Genomic DNA, 24,014 nt, shown 5'->3' on the forward strand with positions numbered 1-24,014 from the left:
AAACAATTTTTTTTCTTTTATGTTTTTGGAAAGAATTGATTATACAATATTTTTAAATGAAAACAATCTGCAACCTGTGTGTAGCGGTTTGTGTTTCAAGTTTGAGGTCTCAATCTTTCAATAAAAAGTTCGAGGTCTCAATATATAAATATTCTTCATCTCTTACAAAATTTTGAAACGTGATGATGACAAAATACGAAAACGTACTTAAAAAAGTTTATTTATAATCTGATTTGCATTAAATCCTTTAAGCATATTTCAGTATTTATAACTCTTTGCAATAACTAAATGTCAGCTTGAATTGACTTATTTTTGAGCTTATAAAAAATAGCTTATATAAATAAATAAGCTTATGTATTAATTTATAAGTTCTCATTAATAAAAAAATTAATACATCTTCATAAATTGTATTTTTCTTAAAGTACCTTAACAAACTTATAAATAATATGTAAAATCTTATTTATTTGCATAAACTCTTTAACAAAAACTAAAAAAACACCCTAAACCATATTAGAAGAAGTGGGATACTCCAACTCCTAAGGTATATATAGTCTTGAAAAAGGTTTATGACTAAGATAAAGGGTGACAAAGGTTGGTCGGGGTCTATTCTATGAGTGGTGTGTTGATCATTTGTCTTGTTTATTAAGATATTAATATTTTTATTTTTAGGAGTAAGGAGGTTGGAGGTTTGGGGGTAAGGAGAATTAAGGAGTTTAATGTGGCGTTACTAGGGATGTGGTGTTGGCGGTTGTTAGTAGAGCGGGATAGTTTGTGGTTTAAGGTGTTGTCAGTCAGGTATGGTATGACAGATGGGAGGTTGAGGGGTGGGGGGCGCCATGCATCTAACTGGTGGCGGGAGTTAGAGGTGTTGTGTAGGGAGGAGTGGTTTACGGACAGTGTCGACCAGGTTGTTGGGAATGGGGTTAATACGTTGTTTTGAACGGATGTTTGGGTTGGTGAGGTGTTGTTTAGTGTTAGATTTCCTAGATTATATGATCTGTCGGTGTATATGGAGGTGTCAGTGGCGGAGATGTGTCAGTTAGGGTGGGGGAAGGTGGTCAGACGTGGAGTTGGAGGAGGGGGTTGTTCGCGTGGGAAGAGGAGTTGGTGGGGGAACTTATATTATTACTTCACAGGGTGACTTTGCAGGTTGACAAAGAAGACAGGTGGCTTTGTAATTTGGAAACATCTCATGTTTATTCCGTCCATAGCGCTTACAAGTTGCTTACTTTTCAACCTCCGACTGATAGTGTGGTGTCTGCTTCCTCTCTTTGGAATAAAGACGTCCCACTTAAGGTTGTTTTGTTTGCTTGGCGTTTGTTTCGTGACAGGTTACCAACGAAGAATAATCTCATTCGTCGTGGGGTGATTACTATTGATGCCCGATTGTGTGCTGCTGGATGTGGTTCTGAGGAGACTTCTGATCATCTATTTTTACATTGTAATATTTGTGGTACGATTTGGCACTATATTTATAGGTGGCTGAATTTTTCGTATGTTATTCCCTTTGATGTGGGGGATCATTTTATTCAGTTTACCGCTCTTGGTGGTCTTGCAAAGACGCGTCAATCCATTTTACAGGTTGTCTGGTTTGCAACATCATGGGAGATTTGGAAAGAAAGAAACAATAGGATCTTCACTGGTGAACAATGCTCAATTTTACAGGTGGTGGACAAAATTAAGTTATTGTCTTTTATGTGGTTGAAGGCGAAGTTTCCTTCTCTTCACCTCAACTATCATGGCTGGTGGCTTTCACCTTTCACTATTTTGGGCATTGGATAATTGTTTCTTGTCTATTTTTTTTTTGTCGCTTTTCTCGGTTGGGTAACCGTTGTATCTATTGTATAAACTCTGTTCTTCCTGGCATGTCTTATGCTAAGAAGGACCTTTTGATGTGGTAATATATTTCATTTTAGCCTCTTCGAAGTAAAAAAATTATTTTTAGGGTGGGTCTCTTAAATAAAGTGTGATTTATTTTTATTTTTGGGTGTCAGTCCTCCAATTTTTAGGAGAAGAGAGTTTTAGTAATTTGGAGTTCAACCGTAGTGTAAGTATAGGCTGATGAAAAACTGTTCCATCTAAAACTCGAGCTCGAATTGTTTCAAATGATTCATTTTTTGATGGAGTTTATCAAACACTTAAGTCCAATTACTTTGTTAAATGCAATTTTTCTTTGATGCAACGGATTGGGTTCCCTTTGTACTAAATTTATAATAAATTTTTGCTAGCTTATCCAAATAAAATAAAAAATCGCTAATGAAACCAACCACAACTAATAGTACATTAGGATTGCAACACGAATACAAAAACAAAGCAAGACTAAGAGCATATCTAAACCAAATATATATATTGAAAATAAATTAAAAAGTGGAGTACACTTATATCGGATCGAATTACACAACTTATTTAATGAAGGATATGAGATCTTACTAGACTATAACAAATTAGACATATCAAAGAGGGGGATCGAAACTATAAATACTATCACCGGATTCAAGAACATGAGGTGAAAAAATAATACACTATTACTTTTCTCACTCTATGAGGTTCTCACGCGTCCTATAAATTTTTAAAAAATGCTCATGTGATTTTCGGATTTTAGAATACGAACTGAGTTTTTCCTTTGTTTTGGGGTGAAAAACTGAGTTTTTTCACCAATTCGGATTTTAGAATCCGAAAACTCAAATTCAGATTATAGAATCCGAACACCCCATAAACACCCTTATTCAAGGGAAAAACAGTTCGGATTATATAATTCGAACTGTATCAGCACAAATTCTGAACATGCTTGTAACATGGATAGTCATTTTAAGGACCATATTAATCTTCCTAACTCTTATAATTCTGTTTTAGGTCATTGTTAGCTGTTCCCAATCATAAAAACAATATTCAGGCTATTTAATCGGATTGCTTCTTACGGGACTCCGCCCCTCAAAATCCAAAATTCTATCGTTTAAATCCATTTTTCATTTATTAATTTTTTCATATTCTCAGAAAAATCCAAAAAAATTTGCATTAGTTTTATTTGATTTTTAGAATTTTTGGTGGTATTTTTATAATTTTTTTTGGACATGTTTTATCTTTTTTTTTGTTGTTTTTAAAATCAAAGTTCAAAACTGCTGAAATGAAAGAGATGTTGATTGTTACTTATATATAAGCATATTTCAGATTATATAATCTAAACTCATCCAAACTGTGTCCCGATTATATAATCCAAACCAAAACATTCTAAAAAAATTGAGTTTTTTGAAACATACCAAAAAGTTATCTATTGAATCCCTTACAAAAAGATTCTGATTAGGAAGAACTCAACGGGACCCCCTCGAATTCATCAAAGAAAGAGTGGATCCTCGTTGAGTTCTTATGCTTTCATTTCGAAAACTTAATTCATCCTATTATTACAGGGATGATCCCAATCCGGAATATGAACTATAAAAGAAAATACCAACTAAACCGATCACGACGATACCTGTTACAATACCTATTATCCAAAGAGGAATCCTTCCAGTAGTATCAGCCATTTATCCTACTTTCCTCCACATTTGATCAAGTAGTCTGTCATGCTAGAGACCTAAACAGTCATAGATAATTATGAAATGATATCCTTCCAAATGGGATAAGAGAATTCCTAATATATATGGATGTGATCTACTTACTTCGATGGATGTGATCTACTTACTTCGATGTGTGTTAGAGCGATGTGAATAAAAAACATTTGCACATAGTTTTCATTGATTTAGAAAAGGCATATGATAGATTGACTAGAGAGATTTTGTGAAAAGTGCTAGAGAATAAAGGGATTATGTTGCTTATATTAGAGCTATCGATGATATGTATGAGGGAGTTTCAACTAGTGTGAGGTCGGAGGATGGGGTTACCAGCAATTTTCCCATAACAATAGGATTACGTCAAAGGTCAGCCCTAAGCCCTTATCTTTTTACTTTAGTTTTGGAAGTACTTACGAAATACATTCAAGAGTTAAAAACGAAATGTATGTTTTTTGGCAGATGATGTAGTCATGTTTGGAGCATCGAGGAAGAAATTTATTGGAGGTTAGAGATTTGGAGACAAGCCTTAGAAGCATATGACTTTCACCTAAGTATAAGTAAGACATAGTATGAAGAATGTAGCTTCAACAAAAAATAGGCTTAGGTGATTTGGACATGTAGAGAGAAGACTCCTAGATGTTGTAGTAAGAATAGTATAACATCTACAAGTCAGATCAAAAGAGGTAGAGAAATACTTAGAAAAACTATAACAGAAACTATTAGAGAATATTTAGAGATTAAGTTGAATCAAGATATGGATTATGATAGAACATTATGGCATAATTTGATCTATATAGCTAACCCGATTTTAGTGAAGTAAAATTTTAATTGGATGTTGTTGTTGTTGTACACCTATATAGGAGACTTTTAAAGGGGGTTTCTTTTGTCTATGAAAAACGAAAAAAAAAAAAAAGAAAGAAGTTTTTGGTTTCAAGAGGTTGCCTTTCTTGGCAATATACAGTAATAAGTTCAGAGTATAAATTATTTAATCATCTCATAAATTCATCACTTATTGCAGCACCCTATTGATTTTTTAAGCAGTATCATAGAAAATTCTGAGTATATAGTTAGTTTTGAGTATAATCAATTGAGCAGAAATTTTTCCACATATCCTTTTATGTTAGTCTCTTTAATGTTATGCCTTAAAGTGATAGTACTACTTACAATTAATTGTGAAAACTTATGTCAGCATTTTTCTCTCCGTTTTCTTAGATTCAAATACAAATTAAATCTAATTTTTAAAGGAAAATCTAGTGTATTTAAATAGACAAGAAAATATAAAAGTTTTACTATTGTGCTTCATAAAAGTGGTCCTTACTCTTCTATGGAGAATTCAATGCAACACGTTTGATTAGGTTTTTTTTTCTATTTTTGCCCATTTCTTGGAATTCGTTGCCATGTATCTCTAATGCATTAAAGAGGTTACGGGTTAAAGAGGCTACAGATTAAGATCTAGTCTTAAGAATACAAGAATGTTAAATATCTTGAACAATTAGACTTTACATTTGTATATAGAGGATACTTGATTCATACACACACAAATAAAACCTCTTAACATATTTTATTTTGATTTGAAATTCATGTGGATCCCCGCTAAATTTATGTGAGACACACGTAATTTGAGTGGGACTCGTTGAAATTTTAACCAATATATATATAAAGCGTGTATTAGAAAGTATTTTGCTAGTACTCTTTATTGGGAGTCAAAATCCTCTCCATTTATTAATCTCTTCATTTCTTTCATTTGGAGAGATAAAAACATAAATAAATTCTCTCAAAAAAAAAAAGACATAAATAAATTTAAAAATAATTAATAGTAGTGGGACCCACTTAATGTAGGATCCACTACATACTTTTTTGTATCTATCTCTCAACAAATGACATTATCCATTTACTTAAAGTAAATGAAGATGATCTTAACTCCCTTATTAGTTATCACTTCATCCGTTCCACAAAAATTATCATGAATTCACACAAATTAATGTGATGTTATTGTAAATAAATGAGTGAATGAGAATACTAGTCTTACCAAATTAACCTCAATAATTATATTGGTTGATTCTTGTTATCATAAATGTAAAGTTGAAAATAATTGTTTGGGTTGGTTCACATGATATTAATTAGACGGTATAGTTGAAAAAAAAAAGTAATTAATGCTACATCGTTTCGAGTGTTCCTCTTGGTATATTAACACTTCATATTTTTGCAAGTTATTTACCAACTAGAGGAATACACACTCTAATATTTCATGACCATGTCTAATTACATTGATCATCAAATCTAGGTATAGCCACTGCAACTAAAGAAATTTGTATTTGCATAAAGTCATCCTCATCTAGAAGAAGGTAACAGTTTTGAAATTTTTTGGTCATTTAAACTCATTTTTCATCGATGTGTACAACATTATACATTGACTTAAACTTTAGATCATATTGAACTTCACTTTCCTCGAGCATAAACAAGAAAAATCTAAGTTGAGTTTTCATATATCATTTGTCATATGCTATTTAAAACATCTGACTGTCGTTGCAAAATACCTTCTTTTATATATGTCCATTTTTTTTCTCCCGGTTAGTGCCTAAGGAACTTACTATAGGTCACATAGTACTATGTTTAGGTAGAGATAAATCATGAACTTTCTCAATATCTGCCTCAATTCTTTTTCTGCCACAATATTTATTTGTTTTCTTATGAGAAACATCACCGGTTTGCTTCGTTTGCAATCAAATACAATAAATAACATTTATAGATCCTTTATATGAAAAAGTCGATCGTGTAACAACCCTAATATTAATTTTTCCATGAGAGCTTGAATTGATCAAAACCTTAGACATAATTTTCCGTTGATTGTTGTTACAAAAAAGAACATTTTTTTGAGATGGTTGTGTCTCATGGACAATATTGTTTATTGTTTCATGAAATATAAAATATCATACATACATCTAAATGAAAAATAAATAAATGTAAATATATGAATATTGTCGAAGTAACATGATCGTGGTGTTAGGTTTGCATCGTTATAGTATGACAAAAGATATATAACACATCCCTCTAAAAGAAAATGACTAGTATCATGGATTTTGAATGAGAGTACCTAACAGAAAACAAAGAAATAACTGGTAGTTTCTTTTGTTTGTTGGTCTATATGATTTTGTACTAGAAATAAATTAAAAGAAAATACTGCTGTTAAAATAGTTGGAAGTTATGTGGGGTTAGTTAAGGTAGTTAGACTAGAGTTAGTAATTAACTATAGTTAGTTGATAACTAAACTAGAGTTAGTAGCTTGGTTAGAAGTTAGTTAGAGTTAGTTACTCAAACCAATCTCTATATATAGGAACACTATTGTACTCATTCATCATCTTTTATCAATCTATTCATTCTATAATGAGTTTCTTTGAGTATCTCCCACATGAATACTATTATGCTTGCTATCTTGCTTACATCTATGATCTTCATCCCTATGATTCTACGATTCTTTACATGGTATCAGAGCAATACCCGAGGGATGTAGATGAAGATTGTGCTTCCGCTTCCGATTCTGAAATCTGCGAAGAAGATGGATCCGATGATGATGAAGTTCTAAGCGTTTCTTCTCAAAATCTGGAATCTTCAACTTCGCAAAATTCAATTTTGTTTGGCAGCTTCAAAAATCCAATCATTCCGGTTTCTAGCACTTCCATCGTACCAGTTTTTGATGGATTCTCCATCAAGGTTGGGGAAATATCTTGTTTTCTTGGTGATTCTTGCAGCAACAATGGTGATTCTGCAATCACCTCCTCGGAAGAAGACAAGCAATCGAAGGATGATGAAACTCAGTTTGTGATTTCCAAAGTTTGCAAGAAATCAAAGAATCAAAGTGTTCAAGCATTCTCTTCTATGCTCAAGCGTCGACACGATGACAAAGTCGATCGATTTTCGCATGATCACAACCGCAAGAAAGGTGAGAAGCTTTCTGATTCGCAATTGCGTTCGTCAGGAAGCACTTCTGATTTTTCTGCAACATGCTTAAGCTGTTCAGATTTTGTATTCGATCCCGGCGGTGCGTTTTCCTTGATTTCGGTGTGCGTTGTTGTCAAAGTTCTTCACCACACTCATTCACGTTTATGGTGGATACCTTGGGATCGAGGGAGGCATATAGGGAGGTTGTTTCAATCCGAATCATACGAAGAAAGAGTTGCAGATTCGTGATTGGGTTTCAAAAGTGTGTTTGGGAAAAGTTGTTTTGGTTCATATGCGTTCTTTTGTCACGTTCGAATAATCAGTTGCACAATCGTTTTCTGGAAAAGTGTATTTTGGAAAAACTCATTTTGGTTCAGTTTTTTAGAGGTGTTAAGTTTCTGTTAAACTGAATCAAATCTCTGCATAAGTGTAGCATGGAAAAGTGCGTTTGCTGCAAGCTGTTTTGGTTGAAGAAGCGCGTTTGCATTAAGTTGTTTTAGATGGTATAAGCACGTTTCTGAATTTTCAAAGCAGTTGTTTGTGCCATTCCAATCTCCAAACAGATTCCCATGGCATGGACTTTCATCACATTATTGGGTTTCTTTTTCATTTCATATTAGTTTTTTGATTTTACTAGCTTACACCCCTGTTTCCCTTAGTCTTTATAGTATATAAATTCCAAATTGTACTTTCATTGTATTCCAAACTCAAATTGGTGAATTTTACCATTTTGAGTTTGAGGAAGGTTGTTAAAATAGTTGGAAGTTATGTGGGGTTAGTTAAGGTAGTTAGACTAGAGTTAGTAATCAACTATAGTTAGTTGATAACTAAACTAGAGTTAGTAGCTTGGTTAGAAGTTAGTTAGAGTTAGTTACTCAAACCAATCTCTATATATAGGAACACTATTGTACTCATTCATCATCTTTTATCAATCTATTCATTCTATAATGAGTTTCTTTGAGTATCTCCCACATGAGTACTCTTATGCTTGCTATCTTGCTTACATCTATGATCTTCATCCCTATGATTCTACGATTCTTTACAACTGCACATGTAGATAACATGACATAAGGATAAAATAAATACAAAACGTGGTTATATGCCATCTTGGCACAAGGATATATATTTATTAATGCAAAACAAATAACATGACACGTACACCCTCAGGTCATATACATCATATAGTGAATGAATTTAAAATGTTGATTTTTGTTTATAATAGTGATCGAAGGGTTTATGTTCTCAATATGCTCATCTTCACCGAGATTATCAATCTTATTATTATCTATGTCATCTTGATTAGAGAGGGAAAACTCAAATTTACTTTCAGCTATATCTTATTTTTTTTCTCCGATGGATATAAGTACAAGTCAAATAGATTAGTGCTCGAAGAAGTTGCATTTAAATTAGAAGTGTTTAAATTGTTGTAGGGAGTATTCAAATTAATACCAAAAGGCATTTTAAATTAACAAGCTCATAGAATCCATCATGTTTCAACTTTAATATATAGAAATTATAGTGACTTTTTGCCTAGAAAAGACATCTCCCGAAATTTAAATTTTAGATGGAATAAGTTTGTAGAATTTTTCAGTTGATGCCAAGTAGTAACGTTTTTGGTGAAAATTGTTTTTGACCTCAACAGAAAACTCCAAAAACAATTGCACCATATTTCATGAAACAATTACAAGTGACGAGATTACATTGCGCAAAATGTAAGGACTTAAAACATATTGTCTCTCTTGTAATTATTAACAACTTATTAACTATATAATAAATGATTCCATCATATTCCTATTCAAAGAATGAAATATTGAGATTGTTATCTACTCCACCATCGATATAGGGACGAGCTTATAGATTCTCTCCTTTTTTCTTTCGTGTGTTATCGATTTCATCCTTAAACTTGTCCACTCTCATTTTTTATTTTAAAGAAGTATTTACTGATCACTAAATTTGGCAAGCGCATCAAACTGTTTTCAAATAATAAAATAGTAAGTAAAACCGTCTTCACATGGATTATCGTTTTAACTAGAAAACTAGCTATACTTATTATAACAGAAAATAAAAACCAAATAAATTAAATAAAAGCGAGTAAATTGGGGGGAAGTTTGCAAGTTTGATTTGATTGCGCAAAGAAGTTAAGTTTGATTGCAGAAAAGTAAACTGCTTTTGATTGCAGAACTTGACGGTGGTTAAGATTCTTCAAATCGATCCTCTCTACTTCCTTGTTGGATTAAAGACAACTAATTATAAGTTATGAGATAAGGGTTTTATTTTAGTGAAGAGTTTGTGAGATTGTTGCGTCCCTCTAGCTATCAAGTTGCACTTGCTGATTACAGTAAGGTTATAAGGTTAAACGTGTTATGCAGGTATAGGGTTGTCAATCCTACATGGTCTATATGCCTACGTAAGGTTGTTAGAGAGGTGCCTTAATCTCTCAGAGGTAATTGAAACATAAAAGAATTGGTATTCCTAAATTTCATCTAAAGACTCCAACTTCGTCTATGAATCTTAGAAGTGCATCACATACCCTTTCTTACCTTAGTAGTTCTACAAACGGCTAGCCCTATGTCGTCTACCTTACAAAGAGGAAAGAATAAAGTTTATGCAATGTTCGGAAAGGAGTGACCAAAGGTGTCAGCTTAGGATCACTATCGGTGCTCCCTATTTTTATGTTCAATTAAAGTTCACTAGGTATGTCACACTCCATAGGATTCCTAAAGACATTAAGACTTCTGCATATAAAAAGTTAGATAAATCTCAAAACACAATTGAATAAAAGACTTGAATTAAATTGGTTTAAAAAACAAAAAGAGGTTCATCTTAGAACCCTACCCAATTAGGGTTTAGTTACTCATGGTAACCAAAGACAAATTACAAAAGAAATAAAACATACTCTAAAGACAGAGGTTAAGGAAAGACTCCTCCCTTGATGCTCCCAGCGCTTGCCTTTATCTTGAACCACTTCGTTATGAATGAGAGGAATGATGTTTATATGTTGATTTCCAAGTGGGTTTGAGCTAAAAAGTCGAGCTGGCTTTTTAGCTCAAACCTAGTAGTGAAAAATTGCTAAATGCTATTTATTTTTCTCCGCGAAAGCGCACGCCCCTCGCGCATGTGTAAAAAAATATTGCTTTCTGCATTGTTTTGCACACCCAAGGGTCGCGTGGCAGCACACATGGGGCACGTCACACTTGTTTTCAGTGTGTTTCTTGCATTTTTTTGTGTTTTTTTGAATGCTTTCTTCCACCAAACTTGCCTTGAGATATAATTTCATTAACTTGTAATACTAGTGATATTGTAACTTCTCGGTTCGATTATATAGTAAATATTTAGAAAATTGTTAAAAACTAAGTTAGGTCGGACGCCCTTTACCATGAGTGAAATGTAACATTGATGAAGCATTTAGAGGCTGCTCTGGGTTTTCAGCTTGTGGAGGAAATTTCAGAGATCATAATGCGAATTATGTAGGTGGTTTTTCCGAGTCCTTCTAGTTTCGAGGACAAATTGGTTCACCATGGTTTTCATATCACTGGTGTGGTGTGTTGGGACTTCATTTCAACTTTCAACTTTCATCTCTGATGACTTGCCCACAACAAGAATGACCAACCATATTTTCTCGTTTATTATTTTGCTTTGCACTCTTTTTTCCTTCATCGGATTTTTTATGAGTTTTATTGGTAGAGAAGTTCTAACATTCTTTTCAACTCATTATTTAATTGGAGGAAATCCATGTGGGTTCCACCATTTTGTTTGAGACTTATTCCATAGTTTGTGATCTACTAGATTCATCAAATAAATGAGTGAATATCAGAGAGAGTGTTAGGAAGAGAGTGTTTCTAACCCTACTCTTGTGTTAAGGTTTTTAAAAATACACATAATATCAATCCTTTGATTTGTATCCATGGGTATTGACTTCCAAGCCTCTTGATCTATATTTATTTAATACGGAGTAATAACTAGTGGGGTGCTACAAATAAAATATGGTAATTGTGGGGTACCAACATAGATAAGATGTCATCTCCACCATGTAATAAGCCACAAGGACATGCCCTAGCCTAAAAAAATTCACAAATAAAATAAAATATTAGTATATGAGTAGGAGCGGGGTTGGAACATAGAGAGATACACATATCTTATGGGCTTGTCAAGAGCTCTTTATATAGGGTTTAGGAGACCGTTATGTGGTTATGGTGAGAAAGCCGTTATGAAAGTGGCCCATAAATGTGGTAAATGACCGTTGTTGGGACGTTATGATGCGAAGAGGGTCCAAGGTGAGAAAGAGATTCTACTCACTTGGTCCGGTGTAGAAATGAGCCTTAATTCGAGGGTGTTAAGATTTTGGCTTTTCTAAAATTAATATTATTTCAAACAAGATTAAATCAAATGATTTTATCATCGATTAAAAAAATTGTATTAAATAAAATCTATTACACTAATTTATTAAATGTATGAAAAATAATTTTCAAACCAAAATTTAATAATTTTACTAAAATGCAAGTATAGACTTTAAAATGGTCTCATGTTATAATTCATATTAAACCTCCATGTACACTTTAGTCTTTAAATGATTCTTCGCAATTATCTTTCTATAACTTTATTATGTTTACCTAGTTTGCAGTTTATCTTCCAGTTATAGTTATTGGTATTGTTCAACAGATCGAAGAGACTATTTGTTAAAGAAAACCGGATAAATGTTTATAAACCATTGGTTCTTGTTATTTGTCAGAAGGGGTAGGTAGAATTGTGGAAGAACTGGTCAAAGAATAACGATACCCTTCAATCATTATTTTTCTTATAAATCTAATAGAAAAATATTTGGTGAACATGTGTATATTTCAATGACGCCATAAAAAAATTAAAAAAAAATGATGCAAACTAGTGCATAAAATTCAAGAACTTCTAAATATTGAATTTAATTTTCTAAGCTCAACTACAAATAATAATCTCTAAAATCATACATCCTCGGTTCATTATTATAAACAAAACTTTGTATTTTACATTCATTCATTAAATAGTGTATATAGTTACTTAGAAGACAACTCTTCATTAATTATCAGAAAACATAAACAAAATTCATACTATCACACATGATTGTTCTTAGCGATAAGAAATTCAAACATATTAAATAAGTGATTAGGGTTTAACAATAACCTTTATACATAGAGAAAATTTAATCAAAATGAAAGGGTCTGTATTATGTGCCTAAGGTATATATTTTTTTTGAGGAAAGAGAGGTATATATTTGACTCACATTGCATGTTTGTAAGAAGAGTCGGTAATAATTAATTTTATTTAAGAAGTCGGTAATAATTAATTGTATTTTTTTTGGTGAACAGCAATATTACAAATTTATTGTCAAAGAAAAATATTTCAGGTTTGTTATATATCTTTATGTCTTAAATGTCAAACAGCTATATCCATTTTGTTACTTTAATTATTGGTACTCAAGTTCATTTATTACCAATTATGCTTTACTTTAAGACTAATTCTTAAATGTCAAACAGCTATATCCATTTTGTTACTATTGAGACAAGTTTTGTATTATGCACAAGTTAGTTTTCAATATTAGATCAATAAATTTTACATTAAATAAGATATGATATGACTTATTGAACTAATAATGAAAAGGATATTTGTGCATGATGTAAGAATATTTTGTTTCTGCATGTTAGACAAAAGCTTACATCAAATAATTTTCACTTGAAAATAATGGTAAAGAAAAAAAAAACCAATGATTTATCTCTCTTAATTATATGCATGTGATATTATGAAGAAGTGCAAAAGAGAAGCCCAAACATGCTTGTCTTGTGTGTGCATTACAAGACAGCAAAGGTCTTCATATATCCTTAAAAATAAAAATAAAAATAAAAAAAGAGGTCTTCATACAAGTGGCAATAGTAACATATTTAGTAAATTAATTTATTTTGTTCATCAACAAATTCATTTATATAAAAAAAATACACAGAAATTTTCTAATTCCTTAAATTAGAGAACGTTGGTAGTTTTAATTTCACCGTTATATTATGAGTCTTCTTAACAAGTGTCATCAGAACCCTTGTTCAAAAAGTGTCATCAAAACCCTTTTCAAGGATTTATAATTAAGAAACTATTCATTGAAAAAGTTTAATACTTCCATTTTTGATGTATTAAATGCATAAATTTTCATAAAAATTTACTGTCTAAAGTCCTTAAAGAGTGTCTTAGGGCATTGATCGTTATCATTTTCCTTAAATGATTTATGTAGAAACATGTATTAAAATCAATAAAAAATCTATATCGTCTTGAATAATCATATGCTACATCAAGAAAACATAGAACCTTTAAGATTGTGATGCTAAATTTTCAAATATAACTAAATTGACTTACTATCTTTAATTTTAAAGACCAAAATACTATTTTACAAATTCTAAGAACAAATCATCCAACTTTATAATTTTTTATGGAAGTGCTAATTTGATCAATATTACACACACACACTTGACTATAAAATTGAAATTCTTATCCAACTAGGTGGAGACAGCATGATTGTTAAGTGGCATGTGATGTAGGCTAACAATTTAATAAGACATGAAAATCCTGAGACAGAGGAGTAACAAAGATCTTTTGGCAAATGAATCATCAAAGCATAGCATCCATCGCCCTGCTGACACTGTGGCAGTAGCAGTCATGCCACACATGCATGGATCATATTGCTAGAGTGGAGTGGAGCAGCCAAAATATATTGTTCATCACAATTATTATTTTAGTCAACAAGTGTTATTGAACTTTACTGTTGGAAGGAATCATAGTTTTCTAGTATACAAGAATGGAACAAATATAAAGCACAAAAATTTCTAGTATACATGAATCAGAAATTCCTATAATGCAAGGAATATGAGATAAATCTAGGGTTTTAAAGTTATGCACATGAATTTTTGTCCATGAATGACCAAAATTGCAAATAGTGTTTTATACATTTGTGTTTGCATTATGAAATTTAATTTTTTTTTTTTTATCTCTTGAGAATGATTAGTGATCGGATCGGGACTAAGTTAGGGTACGAATATATATAGTTGGTTGCAATAGAGTGCATATATTCTTAAAAGAATAGTGTTTTGGACATGATAGGAATCCCTTAGATTTAGGGTATGAATATATATAGTTGGTTGCAATAGAGTGCATATATTCTTAAAAGAATAGTGTTTTGGACATGATAGGAATCCCTTAGATAACTATATTGAGTTTAAGAGTAAATTATTTTTTTTTTTTAAGAAAGAGTAAATCATAAAAGTGAGTTGTACCCCACTTATATATATATATATATATATATATATATATATATATATATATATATATATATATATATATGGGGGGCTGTTAACTTGCACCCATCTAAAAATACTAAGGTGCAAGTTAACAAGCTGCACCTACTAGTTATTTACCAAAACACCCATGTTTTTCTATTATAAACAAATATTATTTATGCTATTTACAAAAATGTCCTTTTAATTAAAATAAAGTTTAATAGAGACAAAAGGGTGTTTTAGTAAAGTACAAGTAGGTGCAAGTTAACAAGCTGCACCTAATAGATTTACTGTTTTAGCCCTAATGCTTATTTTCTGGTTTAACCTTATCTGCTTCCTACTCTTTCTCTTATTATTATTATTATTATTATTATTATTATTATTATTATTATTATTATTATTATTATTATTATTATTATTATTATTATTATTATTATCTTCTTATCTCTTATTTATTAAAGTTAACCCGGACGCTGACTGTTGCTCTAATTTTAACCTAAGTTTTATGCTTATTTTTACTGTATTACCGCTGTTTAATTAAACCTATTTAATTTAGTTAATTTAATCAAATTCTTATTTTCAAACGGAGAGATCTCTTATCTCTTATCTCTTATTTATTAAAGTTAACCTGGACGCTAACTGTTGCCCTAATTTTAACCTAAATTCTTCGTTTACTTTTACTGTATTACCCCTGTTTAATTAAACCTATTTAATTAAACCTATTTAATTTAATTAATTTAATCAATTTAATCAAAATCTTATTATCAAACGGAGAGATCTCTTATCTCTTATTTATTAAAGTTAACCCGGACTTTAAATGTTTCATCCTATAATCGTTACTCCTATTTTCAACTCATCGTTGCTACTTTATTTTTACTAAACGGAGTCCATCCTATAACAGTTTCCTCCTATTTTGTTTCCCTGCTCCTACTTTGTTTGCAAGATAAACAATAACAAATATATATACTACTAAATCTTGGGGTGTGGCGGTACTTGAAATTTTTAGAAATTGCAACTTTAGAATATAATTGTTCTTGAATGTATGATTTAGGGTGTCTCTATCACCCCCTAATTTCCCAAATGTTGTTGGCTTCTACTTGGAAATAGGAACTAAACTTATTAGACTGATCAATTCAATATGCTATATTTATTATTATAAAATAATATGAGTGGATGGTAAGAAAAAAGAGAACATGAGTGGACCTTTAATTAAAAAAATAAAATTTAGTATAAGTGAACCAAGTGGATATGAAAGCATGGGTGGCGAACGGTTAATATGCACATGAGTCCTATAGGGGTCCTATATATTTCATGGGTGGCGGCTGCCCCTTTTCATTAGTACCTAGCTTCGTCCCTGTACTTAACATATGATGTTACGTTACGGTATCAAGGACGATGTCATGGAAAATTATGTTATGGTACAGTACCAATGTCTACGATTCTTAATATTATGAAATACTATATGACAATCATGATATTCATCTAAACTATTTTTTTACCTATTACCGTCAAATATTACCTTCTATATGACCCGTGCGTTAGCACGGGTCGATAGTCTAGTTAGACTAAACATATGCAGCCTAATTAAAGTAGTGATTTGATATCAGGTCAGGACCGACCTTGTGTAAGTGCATCAAGACCCTTGATACAAGGACTCAAACTTATAGGGGTCTCAAAGTTTGCAAAAAGGAAGGAAAAAAACTTGCACCTACGAACAAAATATATCATTAAATGTCAATTTTTTTAGGTAAAAGTCTTAAATTCAACAATTTTTTTTCAATTATACATTGTCCATAGGTAAATGTCTATTTATCTGTAGGTAAATAAAATGTTTAAATCATTGCTCATATATTTAACTATAACATAGATGTTTGTCACTCTAAGTGGTGTTGGATTTTATTTTAATACTTTTTAAATGAAAGTTGTCAAGATTACTACCAAGCTTCTGAATTGTCTAGGACGATCCACTATCATGTTGTCAAATTTTTTTCTTTCAAAATAGAATCTTAAAATTTCAATTCTTCATGAGTCAAACTAACAAAATTAATTTATTAAGTGTGAGATGATGTGTGTGTAAACAAAATTATAATATATGTGGGAATACAACATATTTAAAATGTATGGAGATCTATGACCTACACACAAAATATAAATTTTCTTGCACCAATCAAATCAAGCAACTGTGTACTAAATTGAGTTGTCTATAGTATGTGTAGTCACTTCAATTAATGGTACAAATTGCATCATCCACATTGTGCATTGTAGAAAGAAACTTATGTGGGAATACACTACTAGAAAAATCAATTTTAGAGAGGGTAGAAATCCCTCACTAAACTACCAGAATTCCCTCGCAAACTAATTTAGTGACGGATTTAGTGACGACCGGTAATCCCTTAAGAATATTGGCCTTGCTAAATATCAGTGAGGGATTTTGGTTTCCGTCCCTAATTGATACGGATACAATCCCTCACTAATTATATAAATCCGTCACTAAATGTGAACCAGAAATGAGCTGAAATTTGGACAAATCCGTCAGTAATTAGTGAGGGATTCTTGTTCCCTCTCTAATAGTGAGGGACTATTCCATCATTATTTAGCATTATTTCCGTCACTAATTAATGACGGATTGGTTTTCCCTCTCAGATTGTGAAGGCATATTTCATCACTAATTGTGATGAAACTGAATTCCCTCACTAATTGAAACAGAAATTTATGTTCAATTTCCTACCAGATTTCATTAATTAATTATATTAATATTTTAACTGCATTTACTATATTAAACCATATAGAACATGTTGGAAATTATAAATATGCAATAAAAAACACTTGATAAATTGTCTTCATACCCATCACAGACATTCATCACCATAAAAGTCACAAGGAAAATGTCAATAAGTTTACAACCATTGTTCAACTCTCAAAATACATAAAGAGTCATAAGGAAACTCTCAAAATAAGGTTCATAATAAATGCTTAAAACATTTTTAATGGTACTAGAAGTAGCACATTAGCTAATTTTGCAACCAAGCTATCAAAATAACCATATATTATACATATTATATATCTATATATCAAGTAGATGGAGGTGGAGGTGGATGTAGATGACCTTGAGAAACCATTTCCATCAATTTAGTCATTTGCTCCCTAAGAAAACGTGAATCTTCCTGCGATGCACGAATCAACTCCTCATGAGCCTTCAATTTCTCTTTAAGTGATGCGTTTTCAGCCCTCATTTGTTCAAATTCAGATTGTAAGATGCCGTCAGATCTGGAAGATCTAGACGGCTTATATTTCCCTGCTATCGGGCCCAAACCATATATACGACCCTTCTTATTTACTCCTCCAACAACATCTAAGAAGATAATGTTGTCACTTTCATGTCTAGAAACATCATCCCCTAGTGCCTCCTCATGTGAATCCCTCTCAATAATTCTTTTTTCAAACTCATCCTGCAAATTAATAATATTTTACTAACAAGTAATAATTTCATACTTCATTCAGTCAACATAAACAACTTTTTTTTTTAAAAAAATATTGAATACATGAATAATTCCAAGTAAGTATATGAAATATTTTGATAACTATTCTCCCCTGGTCTTAAACGGGACATCAAAACAAAGAATAAAACCCCAAGAAAAACCACAGAAACATGTTGTGAGGCCGACGTATACAAGCCATAAACTACCAGCATACTCCTGCCTCACACCCGAACCGGCCACCAAGAACCACACCAGCTAAACAACAAAGTGCTGTAACAACAGAAGCTGCCATTTCAGCACAGAAACTAGCTCAGCAAAAACTCCCTAAGAGGCAGAACCGAAGGCAGCAGGGAAAAAAGGGGAGGGACTCAGCTGAAGGCCTCACAAATAGCCAGCACAGACCGCTATACCAGCAAGAAAACAGCAGCTAACAGCGGCCCAGACTACTGATTTTTACCCGGTATGCTATCCTAAAAACTTATACTGTGTTCACTGCTTGCCTATATCAGTTTCGCAGAAGCATCAAACAAACTAACATTATGATATATCTTTTTGTCAAGACAATTAATTATTTTTCTCAATCTGCTTCTAAAACATACACTTACAGACTGCTACATATCTGCTTAACAATTAGCATCAGTGCAGAACCTCCATAAAAATAGCATCAGTGTATAACTAGTTCCCAACAACTAGCATCAGTGAACAATTATTTCAGCAATATCCCAACAAAATAGACTAAATATTCATCGTTCAATAAGGTCATGAAGTAATAACTTACAGCAATATCCTTTGATTTTGAGGAAACCCACTTGCTTGGATCACCTTTCAATTTGTGTGTGTATTCAAATATTTCCCAAGATGTTGGAGTCACTTCTGGAGATGTTTTCTAAAAACAAAACGGATCAATCAATTTTAATTGAAATTAAAATGCTTAACCTAACAAATACAATTAAACTCAAATTCAATTACTTACTATTCTCTTAGAAATCTCAAATGTTGGAATCGACCCTCCAGTGTGGAGTGGAGCATCAGAAGATTTTCTGTTTTTGCTGTTAGTTTGTGCCTTGCTTTTCCATTCATCCTCACTCCATTTTTCATCCAATTTCTTACGCATTTCAACTGGAATCCAATCACCATCATCTTCCCCTGTTCTGACCCTATACATTGCACTTGAGTATAACTGAGAGGCTTTATGGTCAAATGACTTCTTAATCTCTCCATTAAGTTCAGGTAGCCACTTAAACTTCCTCTACAATATAAAAAATATAGGTTAATAACAGAATAAAGCAATATATTGAGAATAATCTACATGAAAAAAATAAATATAACTAGTAAGATACGTAAATATTCATGAATACTTTCATACATTAAACTCTCTAAACCACATTGCAATCACACTATGTTTCCCGTTTTTTTTTTCTTCAGCCTTTAGTTCTCCATACGTTGTCCAACATCCATCAAACTTTTGCTTCATAATTTTTGTTATCACACGTGTAGGCGCAATAGGAGGGTCAAACCTATTAAAACAATATTGAAGAAATTGTAAGATACGAGTATGATATATTTAAAGTTAAAGGACAAAAAGTAATAAAAGCATACGTGCTCTCTGGTCCTGGACGAATCCAAATACGATCATCAAGAGGGTCCTCACTCCCACTGTTTGGAGATGAATCCACATCATTTGATGATACATGTGGATCAGCAGCAGATGCATTAGATGATGGGATTTGTGGCAAGCTTGTTGATTGAGAAATGGGAGGGCTAGGAGTAGAGTGGGGAACTTGTGTATTTGTTGTTGTATGAGATGTGGAAGGATTTGTTGCTTGCCCAACAATAGAGTGTGATGGAGTAGTGGCAGCCATACCTCTCCCAGATGAAAGTGTGGTACCCCTAACTCCCCTACCTCTACTGATACCTCTACCAGTACCTCTTCCTCCACCCGCCAGAGTATCATTTCCTGCCATCTATATATACATATAAAAAAACATATTTGATTAACACATCAAAATCTGGACACATCTAAAAAACATACAACGCGGATGTCAGAAAGTTCAATTGTTATTTGTAAGAAAAGCTTCTTATCATGACGGTATGAGTATTTTGATCCAGAAATCAACATTTACTTGATGCATCATTTACAATAGAAATAATAAATAAATCTAAATTTCAAACTTTGATCACAACTTTCAAACGAAATGACAGCTGTTTTATGATAATAGTAAAGGACCAAGGTAGTTTTCAATTAGATCTTGGCTAGTAGCACCAAACATGAAAGGTGAAGAAGGAAAATAAAGTAATCAGCAATATTCAGCTATAGCTATAGAAAATATCCTACATATTAAAATTTTAAGCATATTGCTTGAACCAAATTGTAAACATAAGGTAGTCAAGTTTAGCCAAACTAATGCTCTTTACCTTTAAAACAAGGGAAAAAGTAAAAATAATATGATATGACTAAAAAAGAAGCAAAGTCAGAGAGAAAAACACAATAATATGACTAATGCTCTTTACCTTAAGAAAGAAATTTGCTCCTGCCACAAGAAAATTCCTTTAATCTTCGTTGTCAAGACTAACACCAAGTATTTCTTTGAAAAGGTTGGTATACTTGTATGCTCCACCTCCAATAGCCTTCATCACAAAATTAATGCATTAGTCTAGTACCTCATAGCATCAAAGCGGAAGACATACGGAAAAGGGGTCAAAATTAACCATTTTGATAGCTTTCTAAAACAGATAATGTTACAATTAGATATTTTATTTTGAACAGCAATCATATTAACAGCCAAAAATCCTCTCAAGCAGAGAAAGATCATGCGAAACTGAACCATAACACAGGCCCTGAACATGAAAACACTGCAGGGAAAAAACGCAAACAGCAACTCCTACAACTACTGTCAACTGCTGCTAACAGAAGAAGCAAAATACCAATAACAGAAGGCGAAAAAAACAGGCCTAGCCAATGCGCACAGGCTGAAGGCAGCAGCCCCACCCTTACCCCCACAAAAACACCAAGAAAACTAACTCTCCCTATGTTACAATTAGATATATTAATACCAATAACAAATGAAATGAACAGAAAAACCATCGACGTTGGTTTTTAATTACGAGAGGGCAGAGGAGATCAGATATCATTTTTACTGTTGAATTGATAGAAAATATCACATAAGATTAATCACTCTTTAAGGCTCCCTGCACAAAATATCACAGAAAATATCACATAGTCATACATACTCCTTTTCTATTGTCCATTTTTTAAGAACTTTGTTATCATTCATCTTTTTTTTTTTTTAAACAGAAATATTATTAAGGCTCCCTGCACAAGATAAACGAAGGAGACCAAAACTGCGATACAAGGTGCCGTATATAGGCGGCACCGCAACACCCACAGAAAAACAGAACCTGAATAAAAAAGGCCACGCAACTGACAGAAAACACTAACAGAAACTGTGAGGAAACAAAAGCACAAAATCCCCAACCGAAGTAGCAGCACACAAAGCCAGTACCTGCAAAAACAAAGCACAAGACTTCTATCAACACTACAAAACGGTTAGCAGCACCTAAAAGACAGTCATGCTAATATGTGATGTGAGGATAGATTTCAAGAGCATCGTCTTCATATGACTTAGACAGTAAAAGCAAAGTACATAACTCCAAATGTTAGCCATGTAAAACAATAAAAACAAATATCACAAGTAAAAAAATCATACAACATCATCCAAGAAAGGTTGTAAGAATATCCTATTGACCTCAAATGTTCTGAATTTATATAACATAATCTAAAATTTACAAACCCTATAACTCTAAATGTTTTCAACAACATATCATATAACAGAAAAATTTGAACCCAAAATCCAAATGTAAGGTCCCCTTCCCTTCATTTCAACAAGCTTTACTTCAAATATGGCCATGATAAAGATAACAGTGAATATATAAATTAAAACAACATCAGAAAAATAATTATCACAAACATTAACTTCACTGAAGAGAAAAACTATAAAAAAAAATATTAAAAAAATAGTAAAATAATAAATAAATTCTAAGATTGAGAGAGAGGTTACCGTGATGATTTTGGGAGTCAGATTTAGTGAAGATCTACAAATTCAGCTTCAAATTTAGAAGAATCTACAAATTGAACATATATATTAGAAAAATTAGCTTCAAAATCAGAAGTGATGAGAATGGGGAGAAATTTCAAATTGAAACCCTAACAAAGAGAAGAAATCGCTGAAACTGACCGATGATATTTTGGACTGAGAAGGAGAGAGCTTGCGATTCAGAACTGAGAATGGAAAGAGCTTGCAATTGGGAAAATTTGTTCTCTGAGTCGATTCAGTTATATGATATTTGGAAAGAGCTTGATATTTGTTCTAAGATAGTGATTCAGTTTTGAGAGAGTAGATTGGGAAAATTTGTTCATCTGAGAGAAGAGTGAATGAACGTTTGGGGAAAATTTTGGGTTAATTTTATTTTAGGGTTTGGATTCATCTTGAGTTTTTGGGACTGAGAAGTTTTGAAGATGAGTGTTTGGGTTTGTGAGTATTGAGTTCATCTTGAGTTTGTGGGTATAAAATTTGTGGGATAATTATTTTGGGGTTTGTGAGCCAAAAAAAGAGGGGGAATATTTCAGTATGAGAGGAGGGAAACCAAAACGTGAAAAGAAATGAGGGGGAAATAATTTTGTTTTGGCTAATGAATTTAGTGAGACTTTTAGTGAGGGATACCTTAGATAGTGATATGTAATTGATATTAGTGAGGGTTTTAGTGAGGGATACATTAGATAGGGATAAAGTTCATGACAAATTTCGTAACAAACATTCAACTAATGAATTTAGTGAGGGATTTATTGACGGAATTTTTGTGACGGAATTTTTGTGAGGGATATTTAGACAATTCCGTTACTAATGTTTGGCAACTCAACTTTTATGAAAAATACAAAAATCCGTCCCTAAATCCGTCACTATTAGTGAGGGATTGTGTTCCCTCCCTAAAATCCGTCTCTAAATCGCTTTTTTCTAGTAGTGATACACACACATGCATAATGGTATATAAGAAAGCAGCTTCAGCATGATAATAACAATGAAGTTTCTTCCCTTATAACTTGTTGGAAATCATTATTACATATACACTTGGCCACATGCATTTTTTTTTTTTTTTTTGAAACAACTAAATTTATTGAAAGCATACCCAACACAATATGTTAATAGGCAGCACAAAGATTACAGACCTTGGTCACATGCATATGGAATGTATATATATAGTTTATAAATTTATTGAGGATCTCGAGTTTGTGAGGTAAGGATATTGGATCTATGCATGGAGGTGTCCTCTCAGTTTCTCCCAACATTGGAGTTTTTAATTAATCGTACCAATGCACATGCATTATGAAGAAGTGAAGTAGGGGCCTAAGAAGGAAGAGAGAAATAAAATGAAGAAAGTAGCTTTTGATCTATGGCATAAATGGGGAAATACTTCCATGACATAGTTTTGGTGCCATTGGGGAAATCCTGGCCATTGATGTGTGTGGATGTGTGTGGGGATGTGTGTGTGATGTGTGTGTGTGGTGGAGATGCAAGCTATGACACCAATGGCACCAAAGCTATGGCACCAAAGTGCTACTCGCATAAATGTTACAAGTTCATATGCTTGGTTCCAATAGTCCAGTATATTCAAATCGAATATAGTACTATACTGGTTCCACAAACCCCCCAAAAAAAATATCACATTTACAATCTTGTTTAGATTGATTTATTTGAGTTTATCTA

The 24,014-nt window shown here is 32.4% G+C and overlaps 2 protein-coding genes and 1 pseudogene across 4 annotated transcripts; 2 read left to right on the plus strand and 1 right to left on the minus strand.

Moving 5' to 3' along the window:
* The first annotated feature begins 1,030 nt into the window (after positions 1–1,030).
* Positions 1,031–1,782, plus strand: LOC146917272 (uncharacterized; annotated as a pseudogene).
* A 5,150-nt stretch (positions 1,783–6,932) lies between these two features.
* Positions 6,933–7,736, plus strand: LOC146917273 (uncharacterized). The gene has a single exon (XM_085721860.1). It carries the CDS (start codon positions 6,933–6,935, stop codon positions 7,734–7,736), a length of 804 nt encoding a protein of 267 aa, XP_085577986.1.
* Positions 7,737–17,599: 9,863 nt separating this feature from the next.
* LOC146917274 (uncharacterized) lies at positions 17,600–22,912 on the minus strand. 3 transcript variants are annotated; one of them, XM_085719069.1, is made up of 9 exons: positions 22,488–22,912; positions 22,311–22,374; positions 21,692–21,755; positions 20,764–20,880; positions 19,852–20,216; positions 19,619–19,769; positions 19,226–19,501; positions 19,031–19,138; positions 17,600–18,222 (listed from the first exon to the last, which is right to left on the minus strand). In XM_085719069.1, the coding sequence occupies exons 5-9, from the start codon at positions 20,214–20,216 to the stop codon at positions 17,845–17,847; spliced, it is 1,278 nt and encodes a 425-aa protein (XP_085575195.1). In that variant the 5' UTR covers positions 20,764–20,880; positions 21,692–21,755; positions 22,311–22,374; positions 22,488–22,912; the 3' UTR covers positions 17,600–17,844. The 3 variants fall into 3 exon arrangements, with proteins under 3 accessions (XP_085575195.1, XP_085575197.1, XP_085575196.1); XM_085719071.1 differs by lacking the exon at positions 21,692–21,755; XM_085719070.1 differs by lacking the exons at positions 21,692–21,755; positions 22,311–22,374; positions 22,488–22,912 and adding an exon at positions 21,652–21,670.
* Between the last annotated feature and the right edge of the window lie 1,102 nt (positions 22,913–24,014).

The sequence above is a fragment of the Medicago sativa genome, chromosome 6, assembly GCF_051527215.1.
Source record: "Medicago sativa cultivar Bolivia chromosome 6, Bolivia_mono, whole genome shotgun sequence".
In the NCBI taxonomy this organism is placed as follows: Eukaryota; Viridiplantae; Streptophyta; class Magnoliopsida; order Fabales; family Fabaceae; genus Medicago; species Medicago sativa.

Bases quoted from the DNA above. Each gene is read 5' to 3' on its own strand.
- LOC146917273 (XM_085721860.1), top strand. From the start codon at position 6,933: ATGAGTTTCTTTGAGTATCTCCCACATGAATACTATTATGCTTGCTAT.
- LOC146917274 (XM_085719071.1), bottom strand. From the start codon at position 20,216: ATGGCAGGAAATGATACTCTGGCGGGTGGAGGAAGAGGTACTGGTAGA. The intron at 19,770-19,851 runs GTATGCTTTTAT...TTGTTTTAATAG, and splicing joins CGTCCAGGACCAGAGAGCAC to GTTTGACCCTCCTATTGCGC. The intron at 19,502-19,618 runs GTATGAAAGTAT...TTTATATTGTAG, and splicing joins TGTGGTTTAGAGAGTTTAAT to AGGAAGTTTAAGTGGCTACC.